Source organism: Poeciliopsis prolifica, unplaced genomic scaffold (genome assembly GCF_027474105.1).
Source record: "Poeciliopsis prolifica strain line A6 unplaced genomic scaffold, Auburn_PproV2 SCAFFOLD026, whole genome shotgun sequence".
NCBI classification, from domain to species: Eukaryota; Metazoa; Chordata; class Actinopteri; order Cyprinodontiformes; family Poeciliidae; genus Poeciliopsis; species Poeciliopsis prolifica.
This window is the reverse complement of record NW_026562401.1, coordinates 2,873,764-2,901,458: the sequence shown is the minus strand read 5'-3', so window position 1 is coordinate 2,901,458 and position 27,695 is coordinate 2,873,764. Positions and strand designations below refer to the sequence as shown.

Sequence of the window (27,695 nt, the reverse complement as noted above, 5' to 3'; positions counted from 1 at the left end):
TGAATATATTTATTCTTGGTCGTTTTATTTTCCAGATGTGAAAATGCAAAAATATATGAATAAAAAAATCCTCACATGCGATCATACTACATGTTAAAAATGCTCCTGAGCTCAGGGGCCTCTCGGACGGGCCCTTGCGGTGCTCCAGGTGAGGTCCCTGGCAGACAGGTGGCGCTGGTTGTTTGGTTCTCTTGGGTCGACCCGTCGGGAGGAAAAGAAGTTTGCTCTGCGCGGTGTTTTTACGCAGGCGCAGTTCATGCTGTTTGTGCAGTTTCGCTGATTGACTTTTACCTGTGAGGTAAACTGGTAGTTTCGGTTCAGCGGCGGGGAAAAGGCGCTGCAGCCGTCGGTTCGGTTCGGTCCAGAGGCGGTGGAGGCTTCCCCGTCGTCCTCCTCCCGTCTGCTCCGGTGTGCGGCTCACGGTCCCCGCTGCGGAGCCTCGGACGGGATTTCTCCGGGATTTTAGAGTCGGTGCGCAACAGCGAGGAGGAGGCAGGTGGACTGACAGGACAGGACGAGGGGAGGAGGAGGAGGAGGAGGAAGAGCAGTCCATCCGTTCACTCCGGACCCAGCGAGTGGAAATCAACTGGTTGGTCTAATCTGGTTCAATTTTATTAGTATGCGGCTGGAGTCCCCCCGCTGCTGAGCGGCAGCCCTGAAGTCTCCTCCAAGCCTGCTGAGTGACTCCTCGCCCCGGGGAGGACGTGGGGAAGAAGGCGGACCGCCGCGGCCGCTGCGAGGGGCGGATTTCACGGACACGCCGCGGACCCGGTCGCACTCCGGATCGGGAAGATGATGGGCTTTCTGCGCCGGACGTTCAGCCGCCGCTCCCGCTTCCAGACGAGAGAGACGGACGAGCGGGACGGAGGAGGGGTGACGGGGAACCCCCTGCTGCTGCCCCACCAGCAGCAGGTCGTCCACGCTCCCGCCGTGGTCAGCGGGGGAGCCACGGTCCACATCCCGGCGGCGGGCACGGCGAGGAGCACCATCACCTGCCGCGTCCTGCTGCTGGACGGCACGGATGTCAGCGTGGATTTACCTGTGAGTGTTTTAGCTCGGTTCGTGTGGGTCAAGGTGGGGCTCGAGGGCATTTTAGGGTCCTTTAAGGTCTTCTTGATGGTCTCCGCGATGGATCGTGGGGTTTTTAATTAGTTAGGCTTGAAATAATTTTGATTGATTTATTAGAGAGTAAGCTGAGATTCGTGAACTTTGAGCGAGAGCTTCCAATAAATAACCCAGTGCATAAAGATGTGATGTTCTCCCTGTTAGTAAGGGAGCCATTCCTAAACAAACCTAAAATATGACCCACTTTAATCACCTGCCTCTCATTCACAACTCTAAATGTAAAAACAACACAGGAAAGTTGTACTTGCTGTTGTCATTTGGTGTCCCTGTCTCTCTCATGGACTTCATTCTTCTTGAATTTTTATTGCACTTTTCAAACCACTTAGGTAGTACAGAAGATGAAAATGTAAACACGGATGTTCTCATTTTCCCCGTTTAAGTTTTCAACATCCATCTGTCACGAAAATGTGATGGATTGGAAAATGTTGGCAGCCTTTTTGTTCTTTCAAAATCTAAACAGTCACCAGTGTTTTTTGTAATGCGAGCCACAATAAACGTGCTAATTGCTAACATGGGATGCTAAAAAAGAAAAAAAAATATCTAATTTTTATTTGAAAATGTCAGTAAGTTGCTTATTTTCAGCGATTGTCCTCATGGATATGTCACCTCTACTTCTACTATGAATAATTAATTATTGCCTATGGCAGGAAGGCTAACAAAATATTTAAGTGCTGTTTTCGTATCTTCTTAAAAAAATTGAATTGGCTAAAAATCTGAATAAATCTGTTGAAACCTGACAAAAATCAGAGATTGGACATTGGCCGCTAAATTCTGATTGGTGGATTTATAGAGCAAACTTCCTGTTTGTAGCTTTTCCTATCATATTTGAACTGTACAGCAAACAAATGGGTCATTTCACACTCAACCTTTGGACGTTTTATTGTGTTTTTCAATTAAATCTGTCCAATGTTGCTAAAGTTCCTAAAGCTTACAGTGTAGTTGGCTCCAGGCGGTGCTCTGATGAGACACTTTAGCGCTTCTCGTTCTGTCTGGCAGAAGGAAAGTCTAACTAAGGCAGCTAGAAGTGTCTCCCCTGCTGTTTGCTCTTTTGCAGCTCCTCCTTCCACCTTTTTTTTTCTTCCGCATCCTTGCATTTGATGTTCCTCAAGCAATCTCCGCTCCAGCTTCTCTCCTCTCATAATCTCCTTTTACACTCCCTCTGTGGCCCATCTCCCTTCGCTCATCATTGCTCTCCTCCTCCTCCTCCTCCTTCCCCTCCCCACCCTGTTTCTTGTGCGTGTTCCCCCTCCCTCTCCTAACCGTCTCCTAACCGTCTCCCTCCTCAGTCTGTCTGTATTCCCTGACTCCCTGATCTGATTTACCACAATTGGGGACTCTGTGCCACAAATACGAGCGTGTAGAGAGATGGTGGGTAGGTGGGATGATGAGCGAAGTGTGTGTGGGCATGCGTGCGTAAGTGACTCCTCATTAGATGCTCCCCCCCCCCATATTATTATTTTAAAGGTTGAGCGTGTGTGTCACCGAAGCTGTTGCGTGCGTCACCTGTGAAAAACACGCAGCCGGTACACTGAGGAGTTTTTTTTTTCACCCTGCTGTCCTGCTGCAGCGAGGTTATGGTAACAAAGCGAAGTCACGGCAGCTTCTCCTGAGCTACTGCCGCTCGAAGTGAAACGTGGCTCGTCGAGGTGGAGGCTTAGTCACAGGTGTTTTGGAACAGGTTCGTTCATGTGCTCCTGCTCTCCCTCGGGGAACAGATACAGGTGCGCCCTTTTCAGCGGAAGCCTTTTTAAACCTTACCAGTCTGAAGGAAAACAGGAAAAAGTATTCTGGTAAAAGCACCTACTGAAGCCACTCATACTGCTTAAACGTTGTTGCAACCACGAATTTCATTATTTAGATTTTACATCAGCACAAAGTGGTGCATGCTTATGAAGTGGAAGAAAAATGGCAAACGGACCGGTCAGTGTAAACTTGTCGTGATGACAAATTTTGCTGGATGATAAATTGACCCAGAAATATCAATGTTTTGACACCAATGTTTTGGCATAATAATGCAAGGACATCCTATCACAAATCAATGAAGTGAAATTTCCAAAGAACATTTAACACTTTAAATATCCCAAAATGAATAAACAAAATAACCGAAGCAATAAGTGAAATGGATTATGAAATCTCAATAAAACAAAGTTGTCCTTCAAAATGTATTAATTATTAGGTTCAGACTGGCAAAACTGCCACTTAGGACTTTTGTGAAATTAAAAAGTGCAAACTGGCATTTTTCAAAATGGCGGCTAACTGCATATGGAAATGGAAATTATTGCCCTCTTCTTAATTTATCACGCAGTCAGTTGATTTATTGCTTTGATAAACATCCATCTAAAGACTCTTCTTTGCCAAGCTCAGTCAGACTGGATGGTGGAAACAAAATATCACATCTTACTGAAGATTTTCTGTTGTATTTAGACGTGAACTTTGACTAGACCACCATAGTCTAGTCTAAATCATTTCACAGTAACTCCAAATGTTACGGATTGTGTTTTGCAGGTTTTAGCAGGTTTTGTTTTAGGATTATTTAGCTACAACGATCAGCATTAAGCACCTTGTCTGTCCCGTTTAAGAAAGCTGATCCCATATCATGATGCGACCACCTCTGTGTTTCACCATGTGGATAGTGTATTAGGTTTTCTGCCATGCATGACATTAACAGGGACTGCTTAGGGACTTCTTCCAACTATGGTTTTCTCTTTGTCATTTTTCAGTTTGTGGATTTTATGACTAACAATTCTGTCAAAAGATTTTCCCACCTGAGTTGCATCTCTTTTAATCTCCTCCAGAGTCACTGCAGGCCTGTTAACTGCTTCTCTGCTCAACATAAAACTTATTTCTCAAGAGTATGTTTTTTTCCAGAACCATAACAAATAGATAATTTTGAAAAACAGCTTATGAAGTGTCATACATTCAACATATATTTTATGATTTAGATATTTGGAGTTTACTACAAGGAAAACTATCAAACTTTTACAAAAAGAGGATGAAAACAGTTTATGGATGGATGTTCCATATTTTGGAAAAAGAGCATATTGTTTATGGACTCATAACAAAGGAATAACTTGGATGGTTCCTCATGGATATTTATTTATTTTGCACAGAGACAATGTACAACATTTCATTAATCTTTCAAAAGGAGAGATTCATGGTGCCAAGTTGCAGCAAAAATGCTAATTTACACCTGTATCCCCTTTATGGGTTGATGATAATCAAATATGATTTAACAAATTATGAAATGGTGAAAACCCAGTATCATAATTAATTTCATTACATGTCCAATAATTAATTATTCACATTTTACTGAAACCAAACCAGCCAATCTAACTACGATCCCAAAGAGAGTTCATAAAAGTACCGCTTTGCATTTCTCAGTAATGAGTACAAATCTGAGCATATCAAATTAATGTGTTAGAAAACCTACTAAATTAACCTCTAGATTTAAAAACACTATTAGTTACATATCAGCTTTTATCAAAGGGTTTTAGGAGCAGCTTTTGAGGTTGACGTTCATGTCCTGCTTCTTTTTTATTTTATTTTTGCAGTGGTTTCAGTCTCTCCATGTTCAAAGCTCTCAGACGTTCAGTGCTTTAGTTATTGTTTTATCATCTAAAGTTTATTTTTATTTATTGAGTTATTTGTTTATTTCAAACAAGGTTTTAGAAGCAAGAAAACAAGGAATCAGTAGGACAAGAAAACACATGTGCATATATAACCAAGAACAAAATATTTAGCTTATTGCTACTTTTCTGTTTGAAAAAGAGTTGGAAGAAATAAACACGTTGCTCAATTAAACATCTCTAAACTGTCTGCTTTGTGTTGAGGCTTTAATGCTAAAACCACACTTAGTACAGACTGAGGCTGCAGTGAATTTTATTTGGGGTATTTACATGAAGGGGGTTGATTTCTGAAAGTTCTTGTTTGTAAAATAGTTTCTTTACTATTAAGGTACACACTACTCTTGGTGAATCAGATAAAATAAAAATAAAATGCAGAGTTTTGTGGTTGTTACTGGACAAAACGTGGAAAAGGTCAAGGATTATGAATACTTTTGTAATACACACTGCATGCTGGCTTCATTATTTGTGTTTTCTCACTCATTCATAGATCTGCTGCTTGGAAGTTTGGACCCGTTATCAACACTGAAAGTACAAGGCTGTCATGTTTTTACACACCCTGGGAGTTTTATGTGGGCCAGTCTCAGGTCAGGCTTTAATGTGGGCCGATGAGGCTCATCTGCCTGTAAACTGCTCCCATAAAGTTCAGGAGGAATTGCTGCAGTTTATGCTTCGTCCGTGTCCTTGGTTGTGTTTTATGACAAAAGCTGCATGAATGCAGGCATCTCCCTCCCATGCCCTTCCCATCAGAGCACACCCTCACACCAGCTTTCACTCTCAAGCCGACAAAAGGTGGATTCATAGGTAATTCCTGCTGTTACCAGCTGGATGTTTGCACTCAGTTTAATAAAAGACTGAGTCCATTCGTCAAAGGAGATCGAGTCCACTGTGCAAAAAGCTTTATTTCAGTCCTAATGTCTTTGTATGCTGCCACAAAGAAACCAGCTGCTTTGTGTTGTTGATCAGTAGTTCCTGTGGAGTTTCTTTTTCATCTATTTCCACATGAAAAGTTTGGATTTATGGGAGAAACAATCCAGTCATCCATTTTCTAACACCCTTCTGGGTGGAGATGGACACGTTAGCTGGTGCCCATCTCCAGCTAACGTTTCGGGCGAGAGGCAGCGTCACCCTGGACAGGTCACCAGTATGTCGCAGCGCAACACAGACAGACAGGACAAAATACCATGCACACACACTCACACCTAGGGAGAATTTAGACAGTCATGTGTTTGGACTGTGGGGGGAAGCCGGAAAACCCGTAGAGTTGGCAGAAGCAATACAAGAGAAAAATATTCCACATTTTATTTAGTGTTCCTGTATCCATCTGTCTGTCCGTCCATCCATTTTCTGTCCTGTCTCCATTTCTTTCTTGCTTCCTACCAGGCCTTGTTTTTCTTTCAGGTTCCATATTTAAAGTCAAACCACAATTGAAATATCTCTCATACATTCCTGGGAAACTTTTACATTTGTATCTGAACACTGGGGCAAAATGGACCAAGTATTCTTGAGTCAATTTGAATCATTTTACTGAATCAGAATGAAATGCAATTTATTGTGGAAAAAAAAGAAACAGAAAACCTGAGAAATGTTAGAAGAAACACAGCAAAGTCCTGACCATAGATATGTATCATCCCTGTTGATCATTTACTGTGTGCCACCTTTTACCACCTGGGGGTAATAAAGTGCAACTCCTGCCTGTTAAACATTGTTAGCTTCGGTTCTTTTTGAATAAATCACCTAAACATGAACAAAACGCATTTCATTTTATCCAGATTGTTGGCAATAATGTCTCTCAGGATTCTTTGTGTGCAGACACAAACACAGCAAAACATTCGCCTGATTCGGAAATGGTCAGATATTGAACAGAAAATTAGATCAAGTCTAAAGAAAGATCAAAAAGCTGCACATCAGAATCTCTTTAGCGACAACACAAAGTCTGGCTCCTTCAAAAGCAACCCTCAAAGACATTAATTTAGTTCCTTTATTCTTCTGCTGCAGAGCAAATCCAAAGGCCAGGACCTTTTTGATCAGATCATGTACCACATAGATCTGGTTGAGACGGATTATTTCGGACTGCAGTTCATGGACACAGATCAAGTTTCGGTGAGTAGCGAGCTTTTCTCTCAGTTAGTGTGGACCGCATGCTGATGTAACTCACTCTCACCTCATTTCTCTCCCCCCCCAGCACTGGCTGGATATGTCCAAGTTTCTGAAGAAACAGATACCTGGTAAGTTGTCAGTGGCTCTGAACGTCAATCTGGTTTGTGCAGGAAAATGTGCAGCGTGCTGAGTGGGGAGCAGGTGGAGCATTATCTAATGTTGACTCGCTGATTAGCGCATGCATTTGGAAGCCATACCTTGTTTGCTCTCCGGCTCCTAACGGGGGGGATAAATGGAGTGGAGGAGGGTGGATCTGCACCCTGACATAATCTGATGGTTGTTAACATAAAAATGGAGGCAGGGATAGAAGTAAGGCTGCAGATAAAAGTGAGGGAATAGAGGGATCTCGTCTTGGGACGGTGATGGATGGACTAGATGGGAAGACTTAAGAGGAAGGAAAAGATTAAACGATGAGATAAAGTACAAGATGGTTTTGATTCGATTAGATCAATGTGGCTTGAATCACTGCTTCATCTGTCTCTGCCCTTTCCCGTCTCTCTTTATTTCTTCCAGAAGGGCCGCCTTACCGACTCTTCTTCAGAGTGAAATTTTACTCTTCAGAGCCAAATAACCTGCGAGAGGAATTCACACGGTAAAAAAAAAAATCACAGGCACTGACGGAGCTCTCCAGAGCCAGCCGTAAAGGTCCAAAGGGGATGTAGGGCTAATTAGTTTGTTGCTGTGGGCAGATACAAATCAGGGCCAAATGGACAGAGACTTGTTAAAGCAAATTATGTGTCAGAGTGGAGGAAAAAACCTTGATTGATTCATCTTCCTTTTGCACCAACAGGTATCTTTTTGTGCTGCAGCTTCGACAGGACATTTTGTCTGGCAAGTAAGTTTCTTTTTCCAACACAGAGAAGAAGAAGAATAAAGCTCCATGGTGCACAGATGACATTATTTAAACTTGTAATCTTTGATTTTTAAAGCACCAACAACTAAAGTAAATCCTAATAAATCCTTGCATTCGGGTGAATATTACTGTCTGAAATACAGCAGCTGCAGCTGAATTTTTTATGCCATAAACACAATAGAAGCTCAGTAAATGAGAATGTAAGGTGACATTTTATTTATTTCAGTAATTCAAGCCAAAAAGTGAATCTCATATTTAATATACATATATATAGTCTTTGTTGCTGTTGTTTTTGATGATTACTTCTAATAAAAATCCAAATGTAGTTTCTCATTGCATACATCACATAAAAAGGGTTTTTGATACAGAAATGTTAAATTATTGCCGACACATTAATAGTGGCGACTGTTGTCTTTATAATTGTTCAGCAGTCAAATCATTGACAAGGAGGGTAAGCCACAAAACGCCACTGCTAAAGAAGCTGACTGTTCATGTCATGCTGCATGGGAGCATATCAATGGAAAGTTTAGTGGAAGGAAAAAGGGACGAGAAGATAAGTGCAGCTTTAAGAGGATTTTGTGGGAGATTCATTGGGAACACTGTGAAGTAGAATGAAAATTATGTTTGTTTTTTTTATCCTTGAAAATCTGAAAGATGTGTGTACATTTGTATTCAGCACTTCTAAGTGAGTACTTTATAGTACCACATTTCAGTTTCTAGCAGGTTTTCTGCCACTATTGGCCTGTGTTTAACTTGCATGTAGGTCAAAAGCTCAAGTTGTGATGTTATCTACCAGAACACATTGGGGAGAGTTTAATAACCTAATCCTGCTTTGAACTAATCCAGTTCTCTATTAATCTGTGTGACGTGTTCGTTGGTCTTCATGATGAACAAACCTCTGAGGTCTTCACAGAACAGCTGGATCTTCACAGTTATTAGTCCAAACTTAGTCGGATAACAGAAAAAAATAATTATTTTTATGCGTTTCAGTCTTTCATCCACATGAAAACTCCATATAATATCACTATAAATGGTTATCTATAAAAATTCCATATTTGTGTAAACTGGAAAACAGATTTAGGGTCCTGTGCATTACAGTCTGCGATGAATAATGCGCCAACATATCCATATACTTGCTTTGACATGATTTCCAAATTACATTTATCTTGTGTTTTATTAACTTTACATTCTAAAATTATATTTAAAAGTAGTTCAAACTATATATCTCTCAAGACAAATGTACTTCCTGGTGCCATGTTTAATTTCTAACAGGAAGTCATGGTTGTTTTGAAGCAATCTGATTGGCTGACATAGGTTTTAAACATGCTGCCCTCTGTGGGTCTTGCATGTTTAAAACCACGCTCAGTGACAACTAATCCCATGTGTACAATATTGTTTGGAAACATAAATTGTTCAGCAGTCAAATCATTGACAAGGAGGGTAAGCCACAAAACGCCACTGCTAAAGAAGCTGACTGTTCATACTGACAGATGGACTTTATTCATTAATTGCGTATATTCTAATATCAGAGTAGAGGGGTTGATGTGTTGGAATATCTATACACTTTATTGGATATTTATTTTACAAGAAAAACTTGAAACGTTTTCCCTTCACGTTACAACAGTCCTTTGATACTTTGTGTTGGTGTAGCTCATAAAATCCAAACTACATCCACTGAAGTTTGAGTTGTAGTTTGTAGCAAAGCAAAATGTGAAAACGTTCAAGGGGTGTGATGGCATCTAAAATGTACTATGTGCTATATGTTTGCTACATTGTTTCATAATTCAATAATTTGGTTAGATAAGCATAAAGCCTGGAACAGCTGAAAGCTAAGGTCCTCATAAGTCACTTTGAGCTTGTTCCTTCCCCACTGCGGGGATGTCCCACCTCTAGCCCACGGGTCACCTCCACTACAGTTTTCTCAGTAGTGGTGGAGTCAGTCCACCGACATCTGTTTCACACACACACACAAGCCCGACCTGACTGTGCAAACACTCACTTCAGTGTGTCAGTGCTCCTATCTGGGCCACTCGTCCCCAGAGTCCAGTTCCATTATAAAAGCTCAAGATCAAGAACAGCAGAGGGCTGCTTATTTTAGGAAAAGGGTTGCTCCTCTCCTCCTTGACACACTCGCACTGTGTAGGGCATCCAGCCACTTTATGTCTCTCCCGCTCATGACATCACTCCAGGGCAGTGCAGGTTCTTGCCTGAATGGCGTCCTGGGAATATTGTCAATATCAGCAGAGGCTGTACATTTGTTCTAATTTGTGTTTAATCCCTTTAATTTCAGATTAAAATGTCCGTACGATGTGTCAGTGGAGCTGGCGGCATATTGTTTACAAAGTAAGTGAGGTTGTTCCAAATTTGCAAATTTAGCTCTTCATCCCAAATGTCCACTTCTAGTATTTATAAAATTAATTTCAACACCTCCTAAGTCACTCATTTGAGTTTATTTTACAGGGTTTTTTTTTTTATTATTGTTGATTATATTGTAAAATCCTCTCCTGGGCATTTATGCTTGGAGTAATATCTATTTAAAAAAAGGCTCAATGTATGATTTTCAATCGCTTTCTTGCATTATTGATGCTGTCCCTCTGCAGATTTCCTCTAATCTTGTTTTACAAAGATTTCCTCAGATGCACCGACAAGGAGCATCAAGAGTGAAAAATTCAGAGCAGCTTAGCTGTCTCAAAAAGTAATTATTTTGTTTACAAAGACTATCTAATTTACTGTTATGCAGCTTGCAGGAAGTTGCTGCAATGTAATTTTTGCAGAAGAATAAAAAATGGCAGAAGGTAGAAGAAAGGCAGCAGTTTTATTGCTTTTTAACTTGTGTTCCTGTTTGTAAAAGATGAACGATTTAACTTCAAATGATCAGATCTTTGGGAGATGCTTGTTTTTTGTCCATCCACTCACAGGTGAGCTTGGCGACTGCGACCCGTTGGACCACTCCCCGGAACTGGTGTCAGAGTTTCGTTTCACTCCCAAGCAGAGCGAGGCCATGGAGGCAGACATCTTCAGCAGGTGGCTGGATCTCAGGTGGGGAAGAAGAAACAAAGCAGCTAAATTGTCTTTGCTTGTTCTAAAACGGGACCCTTGTACACTAGTCTGGTAAAAACCATGTCCTACACTTTTCTTTGTACAAAGGTGTCAAGGCTCTTGGCTGTTGAGAAACCATTGCTTCCTGCAGGCGTGGGCTCTGTTTACAATTTTACCCAATCGCTAACGTTTGTTGTATGTAATGCCGTGATTCAACACTAAGAAGCGTCCTAGAAGTTGCTTGTGCTGTAAACAACTTTCCTCCACTGCGAGGAGAAAAGAGTCGATCCAAACGAGGTTGTCTGTTAATGTGAATTTAATGTTTGGAAACATTGACAACGCTGATTGAGCGGTTTCGTTCACTTCCTCCGCTGCCTTTGCTAAAACTACAGGAGGACAGCAATTCTAAAACAGCTCTGAAAATGTATGTCATCGTTTACAACTTCTCCTGTTCGCTGATTGGCCTGGTCCAAAATCTACTGGCGATAATCCGAGTCAAAGGGAGAAAGTCCCGACTGCTGGAAATTAGATTTTTTTTATTTTGAGCGGAGTTGCACAGGAAGGCAGTGGCCAGGCTAACTGGTCGCCAAGACCTTGTGAGTGTCAAAGCAGCTTACTGGAGGGCATCCAGCCACCGGCAACTTGACCCCAGGTTTGCTTCTCTCCTGTGAGGTTCTAACAAGCAGAGCAGAATCTGAAGCAGAAAAGGAAGTTATTCTGCTGCCACCTGTCAACACCAGCTTTTTTAGAATTATTATTTTCACATCCGAAGGTTTCCAATTTTACCATCCCTCTTTGCTTGCTCCCTCTGCTTCGGCCTCTCTATCACTGGTCTGTGTAAAGGATTATGGGATTAATCTCTGAAGGGTCTTGATTGATTCTACGGAGTGTTTAACCCAGCTCTGCTCTGATTGCTCCCCTTTCAGATTAGATTGCATATATATGCTGTATGCTGTGGCTCACAGGGTCAACCTAGCCACCAATGAGGGACAGACTATGCTTAGAGTGAGATCAAAACGGATAGTTACAGACCGCGCACCTGATGCATTTCTTTTTGAGAGTGCTTTGGGAATGTGACTGCATTATTTTTACTGTTAAAACTAATCTTGTGGGGTTTTTTTCTTCAGGGGACAGAGCCCGTCTCAAGCAGAGATTTCTTTTCTCAACAAATGCAAGTGGCTGGAACTTTATGGCGTAGATATGCACTTTGTCAAGGTGTGTGTGTTTAATTCACCTCCACAGGTACAGCTCCAGTCAGAAGTTTACATACGCTCATCATGCAGCTGTTCTTTCTTCCTAGTGTACAGTGCAACAAAAAACTGAAATTTATGTTAACAATAAGAACTAGGTGCACAACTTTTTATTATAATTGTGTAATTCAAGCAAGGCCAAAATTACACTCAAAGCTTCAAATATATGGATACATTAATACTAATAACATCAGCAGGCTTCTGGTCTATACTGCAAAAACAAAAAATATGTTTAATATATATTTATATTTAAATTACAAGTTAAGGTTTTGTGTTTTTGCATTGTATGTCTTGCTGCATATTCGACTCTCTTGGTAGAAAGTTAAAAAAGAATAAAATTAGTTGCTTTTAAGCACTGTCCACCCATTTCCCGTTTTCAGAAGGATTAAATTTACAACTTTTGGAAGGCATTTCCATAAGCTTAATGTCAGCGGAAAGTTGTGCATCAAGTTCTTGGTTTTATAAAATGTTGAGGATGTTTGTTGTCTTACTACATCCACATACGTGCATGGATCAGATTAAACATAAACGTCTCAAAAATAATAAATATAATTGAATGTAAACTTCTGACTTGAACCAAATTATTTCCTTCATGTCATTGTGGAGATAATAAACTAAATGTGTTCAGTTTTATTTCTTCAGGGCAGAGATGGAGGAGAATATGCACTTGGTCTCACCCCGACTGGTATCTTAGTTTTTGAAGGCTCCAATAAAATTGGACTTTTCTTTTGGTAAGCACATACACAACCTTTTATTGTTCAAATAACAATAATAATAAGGCATTGTGTACACTACCCACAAACACTTTTTACACAAAGTTTGCAGCTGCAGTGAAGCAATCAGGCTTTATCACGTTATTCATATTAATAATGTTTTTCTACACCGACTCATTTGGTAAACTAGAGCTGAAACTACGCGAAGATAAAGTTACTTAAACAAAAATGATCTATTTATGTAGTCAGTTGTGTAATTTATGTAAAGTCAAAAGCAGTCATTTGGCTGATTTCTTCTGGTTGTCATCAAAATGAATTTCCTTCCCATGTAAATAAAGTCAAGCTTTACTTTAAGTTTGATAACTAAATCCAAAAGTACAGGAGAAATAGTTTTCACTTGACTTTCAATGATTGTCAGTGGAAGCAAATAAGCATTAAAATGTGGGTCTTAATATAATTAATTATTAGTGTTTATGAGCTGAGCTGTCTAGTATAATTGCTAATAAATTACACAATATAAATGGATATAAACGAGTGTTCACTTTTGCTTTTCTCTGCACACATAGGCCCAAAATCACCAGGCTGGATTTCAAAAAGAGCCGCCTGACGTTGATGGTGGTGGAGGACGATGATCAGGTTGGTCTCCTTTAATATTCCTAAAACAAACCAGCTGTTGGCTCAAAATAAAAAGAAGACGACTAAAGTAACCTTTTCCCCGAAGGGTCGCGAGCAGGAGCACACCTTCGTGTTCCAGCTGGCCAGCTCCAAGAGCTGCAAACACCTGTGGAAGTGCGCCGTGGAGAGCCATGCCTTCTTCCGCCTGCGCCAGCCGACCGCCGGCAAGGCGAGCCGAAGCGACTTCACGCGGCTCGGCTCCCGCTTCAGATTCAGGTGGAGCAGAGATTCGCTCCCGGCGGCTCCTGCCGGCAGAGCCGTCCCACGTCCGGACGACGCGCTCCGGCCTGCCGGGGTTGCTGTGGTCAATACTCGCTGCCGGCATATGGGGGAAATCACGTGTCCCATCAAACAGATCCTTTGTATCTATGGTTACCGAGTAGCTATGGTTACGTGCACCTGTTCCTATGGCGACTGAGATGTTCCCCTTGAATTGTTTGTTTTCTTGTGATTAGTACCAGACAAATTCTCACACTTGAAGGGCACTTCCTGTCATTTGTTGGAGAGGGCAGATCAAAGCGCTCTGTTGTGGTTTGTGCACAAACACTCATGTTGCAGATGGTGGAAGTGCAAACAAGCACTTGAATACTGCGCTGCGAGAGCTATTGTAATAGGTACACCTGGGTCACCTTCTGACTCTTTTGTATCCTCCTAAACTGGTCTAAGAGGAAATAAATTCCTCTTCTACTTTGTTTTTTTCTCTTTCACATAGCAGCTATGTTTGCCTTGCTTTAACCTGAGCCAGCTTTAATTCACAAAGCCGAGGAAATGCTGATTTATTCAGGCACACGGGATAGTCACTTTACCAGAGGTTGCCTACATTTTTATTGTATAAAAATAGCATTATTGGCCAACATTATGTGCACAAATGAGGAATGTGACGTGAGGCTTTAAGCACTCACACCAAGAATACATAAGTTAAAATATTTAAGGATAAAGAAACAGTTTGTACATGTCTCAGTTGAGAATAAACTAACTCCCAGAGCATTTTGCTGGACAGAGGTGCTAATGCTAACATGTACAGGACCAATAATTCCAGATTCTGTTGTGCTAATTTTGTGTATATTCCCTTTAACACGGATTCAGTGGACAGCATTTTGTTAACATCTTCATTCATAAAGACGTGTTGTTTTTTGCCGCTGATTTTGTTTAAAAGGTGCTGCATAGTAGTAAAGAAATAATCAGCATATAAAAAGCCCCACAACCTCTCAAACAATTGTACCGTGGTGTTTTAAAATGCGTATTTTTCTAACTTTGCGTAGTATTTAGTTTGGCTGTAACGCTATCTTTCACAGTAAATGGGAAGCATATGGAAATTCAGTTTTAGACTTGTTTTTGTTTCTATCCTCTTTTGTAACAGAGCTGCAGTGCTCTTATAAAAAAATGTAGCTTTACCCATCAGCCTCCTCTCTGGAGTCTGCACAGTTCCCATGCTAACGCTTTTAGGATCCTGTTGCTAAACTCCAGTCAGGTGTTTTAAAGTACTTCTACTGAAATCAGTAATACAGATTGGTAATTTCATCTTCTAAACTCGTCTTTGTGTTTGTCTCAGTGGAAAGACGGAGTATCAGGCCACTCATGGAGGGAGACTGAGGAGAGCCAGCACGTTTGAGAGGAGGCCGAGCAAACGGTACCCCTCCCGCACACAGTCGCTGGGCAAAGGTGAGCCTTTTCAGCACATAGAAAACATGGATGACTAACCGCACCTGTTTTGTCCTCTGCGCCCTCATGCATTATCAAACAGGTCACACACCGTTTTGCCTAAATGGCTGAAATCTGCAGCATATAGAAAACCCTGAGACAGAAAGAAGCTCCAGCCTGGGAGGCAGAAAGGTCTCTTCAAGGCTTTCTCTTTAAGAATGACCAATATTATGTTTTACTATGACAAGTTCAGCAGATTTAAGAACAGTGCTGGTCTATTTTACATAAAGTGCTGCAAAATTCAAGGCTATAGGTTATCATCATCTTTCTTCTCTGTGCTCTTAACGCCCCCATAATTCCCACCTTCTGTGAGCTACGGTGGCCTAACGAGCCCAAAAGCATGAAGTAATAATCACTTATATGCTGGTGAGCTCATTCATAACTACATATATCAGCATCCAAACATCTGAAAGATTTGGATTTACTAATCATAACTGTTGTCATGCAACCACAGACATCTGTACCTTTTATTAAAGGGCACTTATTATGCAAAACTCACATTTGTCATGTTTTGTACTTCAATTTGGGGTTTAACCTTTTCTAAAAACAGCCCAAGCACAAAAAAAAAAAAAAAATCACCTAGATGTTTTTTTGACAATAAGTTAAAGTGTTTAGGTGTCTGGAAAATTAGCCGTTTCAAAAAACCTCCTGAACTTTGAGTCACAATCAGTGGACATTTACTGTGCCATTACCTAGCAGCCCCAGCCTGTCACCGAGAAACGTGAAATTCCAGCATGTTGGATCTGATGGTTTTACCACTGTATTAGCTGTACAATGGCTGCTGGAAAAAAAAAAAACCAAAAAACCCCCAAATGTCTTGTTACCATTCTTAAACAACTTTCTGCATTCCTGTTGGTTGGTTTCAAAGATGTACAATGGTGTAATTGTGAATATGTTTGTGGCTATTTTCCTGCAAAAGTGTAAACGGTGAGTTGGGGGACGTGGCCAGGTGCAGCTCATTTGGATTTAAAGTGACAAGAGGCCCTGAAACAGGTTGATCTGAAAGACAGTCAAAACAGGCACAACTGACCAGATTAAAATCTAATGAACTAAGAATGATTTTGTGCAAAAAATATAATGAACGTGTTTTTATAGCACATAAACCAATCCTAACATGTCCAAGGATGTATAGTAAGTCACCTTTATGACTGCTTCTAAGAGACCAACAAAAAGTAGTGGACCAGTGTCAGCTGTGAAAAAAAATTAATTGTTTTGAGAAGCAAATCTGAAAAGTGTGGTGTGCATTTGGTTTGACTAGTATCAGAGTAGAGAGAGTATTTAAACAGGAAATTCAGTGCAACCAGAAGTCTCCTGAAACAAGCTGTTCAATATGTCATCCAAAAATGAAAAGAAGGCTGTGGTAACTCTGGAGGAGCTGCAGAGATCTGTCAACATAGCAACATTGACTCATACATTCCACAAATCTGGCTTTTCTGCAGAAGAGAAAGCCACTTTTGAAAGAAAGTAACATTTAAAGTAACAAGCCATGTTGGGGACATAGAAAGTGAGAAAAATGAAACTTTTTGGCCAACATACCTGGCAGAAAGTCGACACTGCATCATCACCCTGAACACCTGTGACTGATCAGACTAAAGAGGCTGAACTGACTCAAAAACAAGAACATGGAGATAAAGACTTTAATATGTCCCACTGTTTTATTTCTTTTTCAGTTGCTATTTCCCCTGCGAAGCCTCTGCATATCAGGTAAAACTCTGTAAAGCACACATGCGCAGTGCACAAATCACATCTTATCAATCACTCTTGATCTTAACCCATATAAATGCCTGGTCAATCTTAACAAAAGCACCAAAAGCCATTTGTGTAAAAGAATCAAAGATGTGGAGGCATTTACTCCTATTTTTGTCACAGTTTTTGTTCTCCATTCCAAACATTGAAATTGTGTTTTTGATTCACTTTAAATGTATTATTTAGTTCCATCTGTTGCACTGATTGTTGACGTTCTTTTCCAGCTCGCATGCCAGCCCAGATCCCAGTCCACATGCGGTGAGTGACCGTAGATGACTCATCAGCTGCGTTTCCTTTACAAATGTGCACAAATCTTTATCTTCTGCCAAAACACAATTTCTCAATTAACCATCCATTAAAAGAGCCTCAGATTAATTTCACTTCCTGCCACGGCCGGGGTGAAATTACCTTAATAACCCGATATCGTCTCCCCTTTCAGAAACCGTTAGATTTTTCTCAGACAGCGCAAAGTGTGACGGAATTGCGGTACTGCAAATTTGGCTGGATCGTCGCCGCTCCGTTTTGTCTGGCAGTGTTAAAATAAAACCGCATATGAATAACCTTGTTCACAATAATTCATTAAAAAACATGTTAGTGGAATGAGAATATATTTCTAATATAGCCATGGTGCTAGAGCTTGTCGTCTACCAGCCATCAGAGGGGACATTGGTGTCTTATTCAGGCGTGGGAGCGACACCCTCTTAATACTTTTGAGACCATGAGGCATTTTGGGAAAATTGTAGTTGGTGATTTTGCAGAAGAGCTTTGGATTCAACACTTTAGAATGACACACAGCTTTTTATGAACTGTGCGAAGCTGCAAGAGCTCTGGTGGAGGTAGCTGTACATTCTCCGAAAGAAAAACAAAAGCAAACCATATTCCTACCATTTTCTTTCATCATCTTCAATGTCTTCACTAGCATTAATGTCAAGCAGTTCTTCTTCTTTTTTTTGTTTTTATGGTGGTTGGCAAGCAATGTTTTGGCGTGCACTACTGCCATCTACTGGAGTGGAGTGCGATCCAGGACGATACATGTATATTTCCCCACCCAAAAGAAAACAAAATTCTCTATATTCTTTCTACAAACTTTGTCTTCTAAAGGTATTTCAGTAAAGAACTAAAATATTCAAAAGTCAAAAAGTTTGTCCAAAATATATTGTATATGTAAATGTTATTTATTATCTTGGAGTCTAAACAGAACAACAAAACGTGTTTTACGGTTTCTTCTAGAAAACAAAAATCACATTTTCCTGTTGGATGTTTTCCCATTTGAAATAAAGTACTATTTAACCTGTATAGTCAAAACGTAATCTCGATATAATGGTTTCCCAGCAGTTGATCACACATGTGTTTTCATGCAGTTTTGTAAAATACATTTATTTCTAGACAGCTGAAAAACAACCTCATCCTGCTTTTTATTAAAAGGACTGAACTTTTTCAAAATTGCCACATTTCTGTGAAGTAAATTTATGCTCATAAATTCAGTTTGCTCAACTTTATGGTGAATGGGAATGCAGCTGGTCTCACACAGAGACACAGAAATGCAGCAACAACCAGCCTGGCTTACAGAGATCTTTAATTTCAGCTTCTCCATGATCCTCTTCAGTTCCAACACAACATTCCTATCGGTCACGAGCCTTGGCATCCGCCCCACACGGCTCTTACGCCCCCAGTTTACCTGCAGCCCTCCGGTCACACGCCGTCACACAGGTAAGTCAAACTGCATGGACCACGGCTCCATCGTCTTTGTTTTCCACGTCACTCACACGCCTCCACTTGTCTTGATCGTGGTCTCCACCATCTGTTGTGCTCAGGCCTTCCTTTGAGGCTGCGAGTCCGTTGTACAGTCATCCTCCTGCCCCTGAACGAACCGTCCTCAAAGGATCCCTCAGTGTGGTTCACAGGGACAAGGTCATGACTGCCCTTTGACCTTTCTCCAACCCCGGAGTCGGTTTCAGACTGTTGCCCCAAAGGAAGGAAGCTCTGCTGATGACCTTGACTCCATCTTCATTTTCATCACCAGTTGCGTCTTCATCTGTCTCTCCAACTCCAGTGTCGCCATCATTCTGTCGCTTTGTGCCGAAAAGATCCTTATAGCACGACTGTGGGGTGTTAAACATCCAAAGAGGGCAGAATAGAGGCCAAGGTATCGTGCCAGGCGAAATGGACCAGAACCTGTTCAGGGATTTTAGTTCTTGTAGTTTTTCCTGCCGATATTTCTGACTTATCAACATCATTCATCGTTTTGCAACACTTGTGTTTGACTCATTCTGAGGCTCATAATGCAACGTAAACATTCACTCGCTGAAGACATTTCAGATGCAGTTTAGGTCAGAAGTTTACATACACTCATTCAGTTTTTACAGACTTATTTGAAACCTTGTTCTTAAATGGTTGTAGGAAAACTCCAATCATTTGGAAATAACACCTTCGCTAATGTGTGGTTAATTGTTAAATAGTTCAAGCGGATGATCTTGGATTCTGTGAATTTTATTTGCTCTGAAAAACTTCAGCTCGCTGTATAAATTTAGTGCTAGTTCAACTTATTGTGTCAAACTAATCACTTCATGCTAAGAAAAAGAAATTAACTGCAGCAAACCCTGAAATTATTCAGATTTCTCCTGGCAGGTGCAAAGTAAGTTTTTAATTTTACCAAAATAAATTTTCAGACTGGAAGGAAATATTTTATTAATATTTATTAAATTTCATTGGACGAATCTGTAGAGGAGCTAAAGATAAGGGTGATGGCAAAGAGGCGTTTGGATGCATCATCTAAAAATCAGTAAAACATTCAAAACTGGTCAGCACTTATAGAGTGAGAGTTTGAATTGAATTAAAAACATGTCCACTGATTATTAAAAAGAGTATAAATATTATAAAATGCAATTTTTTGATACTGATTTTACATTATGTTGTTATTTTCTAGGACATTAAAAAAATCATGAATAATTCTGGCCTTAGCTTTAGCCGCTAACATTCGGCCTGTGTGGATCAGGAAAAGTGTAAAATAAGTGTAAAATAAACTTTGTCTAAACCAATTGTTTTTTTGTTTTCAAATATTACAAATATTTAATGTAAAATAATTTCCTCCTGAAAAAAATAACTGTTAAAAAAAGTCATAAACAATATTTTATTTTATGTAAACTTCTTGCTGGAGCTGTGTGCTTTTTGGGTAAACTACATTTTACTCAGATTGCTCATCTTTAATGTCTGTAGACAAACGATACATGGGAATATACAGTCAAAGCACTTCACAGTTTGTGGCTGATTTTAAATACTTTTAGTCTAACAATATCAGAGCCAAATCAGCAACTGATATCAAGTAATTTATTTAGACTTTCTGATTCAGAATAACCTTTCAACTCGTGTCTCTGTCCATTTATTTAAATATACAGTAGAGGAGAGAACAGACTTCCCACTTGAACATAGTTTAGATTGGGGTGTTTTTATTGCAGTGTGTGTAAATGCTTTACTTCCAATCAAGGTTTTAGTCTCTGGCACGTTTACTTCAGAATATTAAATATGCTTTAATCATTGTCTTTTGTTCCTAGTCTTATAAAAATTGTGACAGCTTTTTGTAGTTGCCTAAATTAACCAGAAGTAAAATGATATCAGTGCTGAGTGGAGGTAGATGGGAGCAGGTGAAAGGGAGCCTGTAGTCTTTGCTGCTTTAGAGGTTGAGCTACTGAATGTATCGTGTGAAATGCATATGAGAACTTAAATAAACATTGAATGTTTATTTAAACATCTGATGTTTAAATAAATGTTATGTCAATGTTATTTCAGGTCATGGATTTGTGAAATCAACCAAATGTTTACAATAAGTGTTGTTGTGCTGTTGGTTTGTGTTTGTTTCTTTGTTTTTTGTTTTTTTTTTTCCTTCATGTTTACTTGAATCACCTATGACCTTTAGGAATGTTGCCATATTGCTTCTAAGACAAATAAACAAGTTATAACAAGTTAACAAAGACCCTTTCTTTGGTGCTTTATGTTATGGGCAACACGTCCCACAGCTTCATTTAAAAACGTACGAAGTAGCATCACGTCAAAACGTTTTGAACTGAACTAAATTATATATAATATATATTTCTTTATGTAGGAAAAACTTCCACACAACATGAAAGTTTCATATGTTGATAAAGCGGAAAAAATGGCCATGAAATTTATTTTATCAAGAGTTTTATTGAAACATACGTTATTATACTTGCATGTGACATGCAGGAGTGACGGTCCATGTCTCGTTTTCTACAGCTTTCAAATAGCCAGACGTACTCGTAATTTCTAAAAATGATCTTCATCAATATATTTAGTGGCTTTTTGAAAAGTTGTCTGAGTGACAGGTTTTTAGAAGATCCCAGGAAAGCCTGGATCTGGGATGTCAAACTCATTTTGGTTTTGGGCCAAAGATCATGAATGCTCTGAAAGGGCTGGTTGTGCCAAAATGTATCGATCAAACCTGTTCATAAACCCTTAAAATATCAATAAATTCTTAAAATTAAATATTATTGAACATCGTCTCAGTGATTCTTTTTGTGATTTTTTTTTTCTTGCAATAAAAATCAACGTGTTTGTGGTACTGATTTGGAAATATTTTCGATATTTGCGCTTATTTATGACGGTAAATGAGACTTTATCAGTCGCTTTTTAAGTTATAGACTACAATCTGACATCATTTAAGGTTGAGACAGCTGTTTAGAACAAGTAAGAAAGTATTTGACAATTTTTGAAAAAAATCTGCAATAAACTATTTATGTACAATTGCCAAAAATGTGTGAATTTGTTGATTTTGCATAAATTTCCACAGATCTTGAGTTTGACACGTGTCCTAGATAATTGGAGGCAAATAGTTAAGACATTAGAGGTAATTTAACATTTTTGTGTAGCCCCAAAACTGTGTGTAATGAAGCATCATAACATTTGTTTAATGTGACCTCACATATATATTTCTGGATTATATCTGCTAACCATTGTATTATGGTTTAGCTACATTGCATAAATGTTTTGTTTATTAATCCTCTTTATTGGAAATGTTGCTCTAAGCCCCTGAATAAAGACATGAGAATGACTGTGGTTAAAACGATGGACATTCATTTCCACTTTCCCAGATTAAAGTGTTCAGGAGGCTTGTTGTTGTTTAGGGAGATGTTGTGACTGCATGTGTCATCCTCAGCTTCCCGCTGAGCAGTTCTGCTTCAGACCATCAGTACAGCTCATCAGAGAATGAAAATTCGCATCCTGGCAAGACCCACCATCATCACCGCCGCCACACACACAGCCAAGACACACTCTGCCACACACACACCAAGAACAGTGAGTACCCTCCGCCTTTAGAGATAAATCTGCCAAAAGACTTGGCTTGATGTTGGCTTTGTTGTTCCTTATAATTACTGCCTTTGAACATGTTACTCTACATGTGTAGTTCTGTTCATGTAATGGATTGAAAATGCATTCATTTGATGTATAGATGTTTTTGCCATCTAAGAATTACTAACTTTAATGTTTTAGAGATCCCCTACTACAGTGCATCGCTAAAGTATTTACACACCTTGAAGTTTTTCCACATTTTGTCAGCAAATTTTTATATATTTTAATAAGATTTTTTTTGTGACCCCCCCAACAGATAGTAGTACATAAGTGAGAAGGTACTTGTAAATAGTTGGTTGCAAATTTTATGAGAATATTTGACAAATATTATTTGCAAAATAGTTGTAAATCAGTGAGAGTGGATTATTTTCAAATCATGCTGCAAAATCTCAATTGGATTTAGGTCAGAGGACTTTGACTAGGCCACTCAGAAGGCAGGGGAAAATATTATATATTTATTTAGGAAAGTAAAGGCACCAAATACATGTTTTCAATTTATTAATCATATAAATAATAATTTTTCCTCACTGATTTGAGCCAATTTTTGTTGGTCAATCAGATTGCATGTCAATAAACTGCATTGAAGTTCATGGCTGTAATGAGACATGACCTGAAACATTCTGCAGGACACTGAGAAGCACATTCATCCTCTGTGTTCTTCTGTTTTAAATAGGAATAAACTAAACATGAATGAAACGTTTATGTACTAAAGAAAATATTGCCTATTTAAGGTTTTGTCTTCACCTTCTCAGTGCATAAGAAAAAAAATGTTGGAGACCCAACGACAAAGCTCTTTTGTGCAAATGCAGTGAGATGATTAAAATCTTTCGCTTTGTTTCTTGAAATATATTCGACTGTGTTGTTTAAGTTAGTGAATTAAGTACAAAACTGCCGGGTTCCAAACAAACCTTGTATGTTTTAGAACGTCGAGCTCCGCCCTGCCCTGCAGATGGCATGGAAATCTCTCAGTCGCTGCTCAAAGCTCTGGACACGGACAGGGATTCTCCTCCATGGCCTTCGCTGCACATAAACATCGACAACAAGGTGGGCGGGGCACATTTTCACATAACGCACTGGAAGAGCACAAAGTCCGACCAAGTATTTTTTGTCTAGTTTTTAATGTAAATATCTTAGGACGTTTGAAATAACATAAAATTAACTTTTCAGCGAGATATTGCTGAAAAGTTACTTGCTAATACCGATAAAAAAAATAATACGGGGTGAGCCAAAAGTTTTCTGTTCAAGTTTTGTGCAACCATGCGACCATTTCCCGGTCCAGCCATCAGTATAGTTTAAATTCTTTACTTTTTTGTCAAACGCATCTTTTTGGGTATCTGAAATTTAAAAGAAATATATATTTTACATTCTCCTATGCGTGGAAACTTGTGGCCCACTCTGTAGTTCCACTAACAAATAATTTCACTTCTAAAAAAATGTTTTTCCCAGGTCTTAAGTGGAATAATTATTGACTCAAAACAAGCTCCTCGATTATATATTTTGCTGTAAAGTTACTTTTAAGTCACTGTAATAAGATATTTGCTCTAGAAACACAGATAAATACTTGGTAGTATTTTGTGTTTTTGCAGTATGTGCTGCAGTTCCACTTGTTGCCTCTCAGGTCTCTTCATGTTTCTCCTTCTGCTGGCAGGGAGAAGAGAAACAACTATCGGAAAAGTCTCTGCACCCTCCTGCTTCCCCAGCGATGCTCCCAGATCATCTCAAATGTAACATCCTCAAAGCCCAGATGGAGGCAGCTTTCAGGGTATCAGATCTAACACAGATTAGACATCTAGCCTCAACTTTGACAGCTTAACTCAGAGCATTACTTCTTCTCTCATGCACAATGAAGAAGGATGCTCCTACGACGCCCAGAGGGAGAAGCTCAAATGACACCAGCAGTGACAGGTTGGGCTCTCGCCCATTGCTTTCTGTGTTTGTATGTCGTTCTGCAGGTTGTGATTTAATTCCCTGTCCCATCGCTCTGCTCTCCAGGTATCAGAGTTCATCGCAAGACTCAGCAGCTTCCAGCGTGACAGCGGAGAAGACGCCCCGCAGGCAGGATCGTAGTTTCACCCCAGAGAAGCTGCAGGCCAAGGGCAACCCGAGCTCCAACCGGAGGAAACGTCTGGTCCGACAGTTCAGCTTGTGAGCAGCTAGCAACGTTTTCTCAGATGAATGGTACTTGAAGTGAAAACTCCTCCCTGCAAGGCATGTAAATCATCCTGTCCGATCCTCGACAGCAACCACGAAGACGAAGATAACCTCCCAGAAGCGCTTGCAGCCATTTCCTCTCAGAGCGCAGGAAAGTCAGGGTCCAGCAGCTCCCTGGACAAACAGATTCAACCATCCATCTACCCGCAGGTAACAAAGCTTATCACAGCATTCAGACCACTTGGAGATGCAGTAAAAATATGTTTTTGACATTTGTTAAAACTATCACCGTGTTGTGACAGTATGAGACAGATAATCTGTGAAAACATCAATCTCATCCACCTCCTCCCTGAGCTGCTATTGCACCAAAAACAACCAATCAGAGCCAGGAGGCGGGTCTTAGCGCTGTCAATCAATGCTGTTCAATTGTGCTAATTGGGAGAAACAAGTCACAGTTTCAGAAAAGTCATTTATCTGCTATCATCGGTGGCCATGCTAACTATCGTTAGCATTTGAGAGCGAGCGTGAATGGCAAACAGACTGAACTTCGTAGTTCAGTCTGTTTGCCAGGGTTGAACAAAAATATGTGATAGAAAATGTAGGAATTGTACACATTTGTTTACAAACACTCCACATTTTAGGAGCTCAAAAGTAATTGGACATATAAACATAACCCAAACAAAAAAGTTTTTTCTCAATATTTTGTTGCAAACTTGTATTGCACTTTTCCAATCACTTTGACCGCTCAAAGTGCTTCACACTACAGTCACATTCATCCATTCACACACACATTTATACACAGATTGGTAGGCAGTTTGAGGTGAATCGCCTTGCCCAGGGGCACATCGACATGTGGCAGGAGGAAGCTGGAGTCGAACCTGCAATCTTTCAATCACAAGACGACTCCTAGAGCCACAGTCGTAAGAGTGATTGACAGCGCTAAGATCCTCCTCCTCGGTTGCTTCTGACTGAGTGGTGTATTTCTATAGTCAGTACTGGGAGCACTGGGAAGAGGCAGAAGAGCTTAATTTTTTTTCATATGATAATTTTAACAAATAAGTAAAAAACACAAAAGTTACATACTGCAGCTTTAAAAACTTAAGAAGAATGAGGGCATCCTTTCACTGCTATGGGGGATAATTTTCCGTGTCTGACTGCATTTGAGTGAACAGATGTTTGTTTGTACCTGTGCAAATATTGATGTGTATTCCAGGTGGATAATATGCCAGCACTGGAGCTGGGTAGTCCGTGTTGTACCTCTCCTTCGCCTTCCCCTCACCTCTCCCCTTCTTACTACCGTAGCTCCATGCCCCACCTGGCCCCTTACCTCACTGCTCATAACAACAGGTAACATCCAGACCTCAGTAGCTTTAAACCAGTACTGTGTACAAGTAAGACTTGCAGCCATTTTCATGCCTTTTTTTTAAAAATCTTTGTTGTTTTTGAAAAAGTGCTTGGCCCTCATTGATGTTCTCTTTCATATTTAAGTCTTTCGGATCATCAAAAATAATCAAAAGTAACCCTAGTAAATACAAAATAGCAACAATAAACTGTCTAAACCAATTATATTGCTAAATCATGAATTAGCCACATTTTTTGAGTTTCATTTTAACACGAAGCAGGTTTAAAGGTCGTGGAAATCTATCAGTCTATCAGAAAAGTATTCGCAATAAACCAAGTAAGAATTATTTTTAAATAAACAAATCAAGTCACCAAGTTGTTTTGGAGAAAAGGATCATAGATCAAAAAATTCTGATGTTTTTTGGGACTCCATAAATATTTCGGTGACATAATGATCCAAAACCCTCCAGCAAATAGATCTCTGAATGGCTTCAAAATAAAAAACAAAGTGTTGGATATAGTTCAGTGCCAAGTTTATCTGACTGAAACTCTGGCATAAAACAAAATGGGGACCAAAATTCCTCCACAGCGACTCTTTGCAATTTCCTGTAAAACTTGTGATGGTAGCCATTTTGGCCAAACAGTTACTGGGTTTCCCTCCTAAATAAATTAAATAATTTGAGCACTTTTTTTGTATTTACTCAGGTTATATTTATATTATATTAAAATTGGTCTTATGATCTGAAACATTGATTATTTTTTTTGCTTTCTTTGGTCAGACTTAGATGTGAGTGTCATCACTTTCTCTCCTATGTGCTTTCACGTTTTATACCTGTTTAGGAAAATGTCCCGTTGCATGTGAACTTGGCTGAATCTTATGCTCTCCTCCTGGCGTCATACTTGCTTTTATGCTCTTTAAACAAATTTAATCATAAAGGATGCATATATTTTTTTGTTTCTTGATCCTAAACTTGGACACTTTCTGTTGTAAAACCCACAAAAAACCAAACCAGTCTTATTTCCAACAATGTTTATTACATCCTGTCATGCTAATTTCTTGTGTTTGTGTGTTTGTAGCGGAGAGGAAATTAAACTGGACCGAGAGAAGATCCTGAGAGCCCTGCTGATGACAGAACTTTGAGATTTTTTATTTTTACCAATGAACCTTGTGACCAGAAACTCAAAGGTGTCAGACGTTAGTCGCTATTTGTACATTTGCAATAAAATATAACAGATTTTAAAATATATTTGCATAACTGTAAATTGTTATATTTGCTTACCTGTTTTAGAACAATGTTTTGGTTGTATCTATTGAACTGTAAAAGGACTCCCTCATCACAAACTACATATCTGCTGGTGCTGCCTGCATGAGACATTTATTTTTCTTTCTGTGATTACATTGTTTGTTTTGGGGTTATGTCTGGGTTTTTATGTTTATTTAAACATCTCTGAGCCCGCGCTAAAGCTTTAAGCAATTGTGGAAGCTCTGATCTCCTCATACAAGTACTGTTAAAGTGAAGCCACGTTCAAATCAGGCTATTCCCACTGTAAATAGACATTGTAATTATTGTGCCTATGACGAAAGGAGGTCCTGTAAATGCTTACTTCCGTACTGTATTTATGTGAAATATCCATTTTTACATGCCAAAACATTTGCAGTATTTATGGTTAGAAACTTTTGAAGAGAATGTGTTTGAAGTGACTCAGATGTTGAAATTGTGCAGCACCGTTTGCAGACTGCCCACTAGAAGGAGACAAATCCGACGCGTCGCTGCAGCTCTGCTCCTGTTTTTCTGGTTTTCAGAAGGAGGAGGACTCACTGCTATTTTTTTACATGCAATTTCCATCGCAGCTCAAATGCAAATCTGTTCTAAGAGAGCATGTTCTTGGAAATAAAGATTATCTTGTTGCTCCACTACTTTATTTCTGGTCTGGTTTGTAAAGGTAACTCAGT

The 27,695-nt window shown here is 39.7% G+C and overlaps 1 protein-coding gene across 5 annotated transcripts; it reads left to right on the top strand.

Moving 5' to 3' along the window:
• Window positions 1-180: 180 nt before the first annotated feature.
• On the top strand, window positions 181-27,659 carry epb41l4b (erythrocyte membrane protein band 4.1 like 4B). 5 transcript variants are annotated; one of them, XM_055047776.1, is made up of 23 exons: window positions 181-1,041; window positions 6,747-6,851; window positions 6,934-6,976; window positions 7,422-7,500; window positions 7,699-7,743; window positions 10,052-10,104; window positions 10,680-10,800; window positions 11,928-12,015; window positions 12,693-12,781; window positions 13,330-13,399; window positions 13,485-13,654; window positions 14,991-15,100; window positions 16,810-16,843; window positions 17,110-17,143; window positions 18,492-18,595; window positions 22,056-22,195; window positions 23,172-23,293; window positions 23,898-24,011; window positions 24,099-24,154; window positions 24,242-24,394; window positions 24,490-24,610; window positions 25,614-25,747; window positions 26,819-27,659. In XM_055047776.1, exons 1-23 carry the CDS (start codon window positions 793-795, stop codon window positions 26,880-26,882), a joined length of 2,298 nt encoding a protein of 765 aa, XP_054903751.1. In that variant the 5' UTR covers window positions 181-792; the 3' UTR covers window positions 26,883-27,659. The 5 variants fall into 5 exon arrangements, with proteins under 5 accessions (XP_054903751.1, XP_054903752.1, XP_054903749.1 ...); XM_055047777.1 differs by having other exon boundaries at window positions 182-1,041; window positions 18,471-18,595; window positions 25,703-25,747; XM_055047774.1 differs by having other exon boundaries at window positions 182-1,041; window positions 18,471-18,595.
• Window positions 27,660-27,695: the final 36 nt, after the last annotated feature.

Bases quoted from the DNA above. Each gene is read 5' to 3' on its own strand.
- epb41l4b (XM_055047774.1), top strand. From the start codon at position 793: ATGATGGGCTTTCTGCGCCGGACGTTCAGCCGCCGCTCCCGCTTCCAG. The intron at 7,744-10,051 runs GTAAGTTTCTTT...CTTTAATTTCAG, and splicing joins CAGGACATTTTGTCTGGCAA to ATTAAAATGTCCGTACGATG. The intron at 13,400-13,484 runs GTTGGTCTCCTT...TTTTCCCCGAAG, and splicing joins TGGTGGAGGACGATGATCAG to GGTCGCGAGCAGGAGCACAC.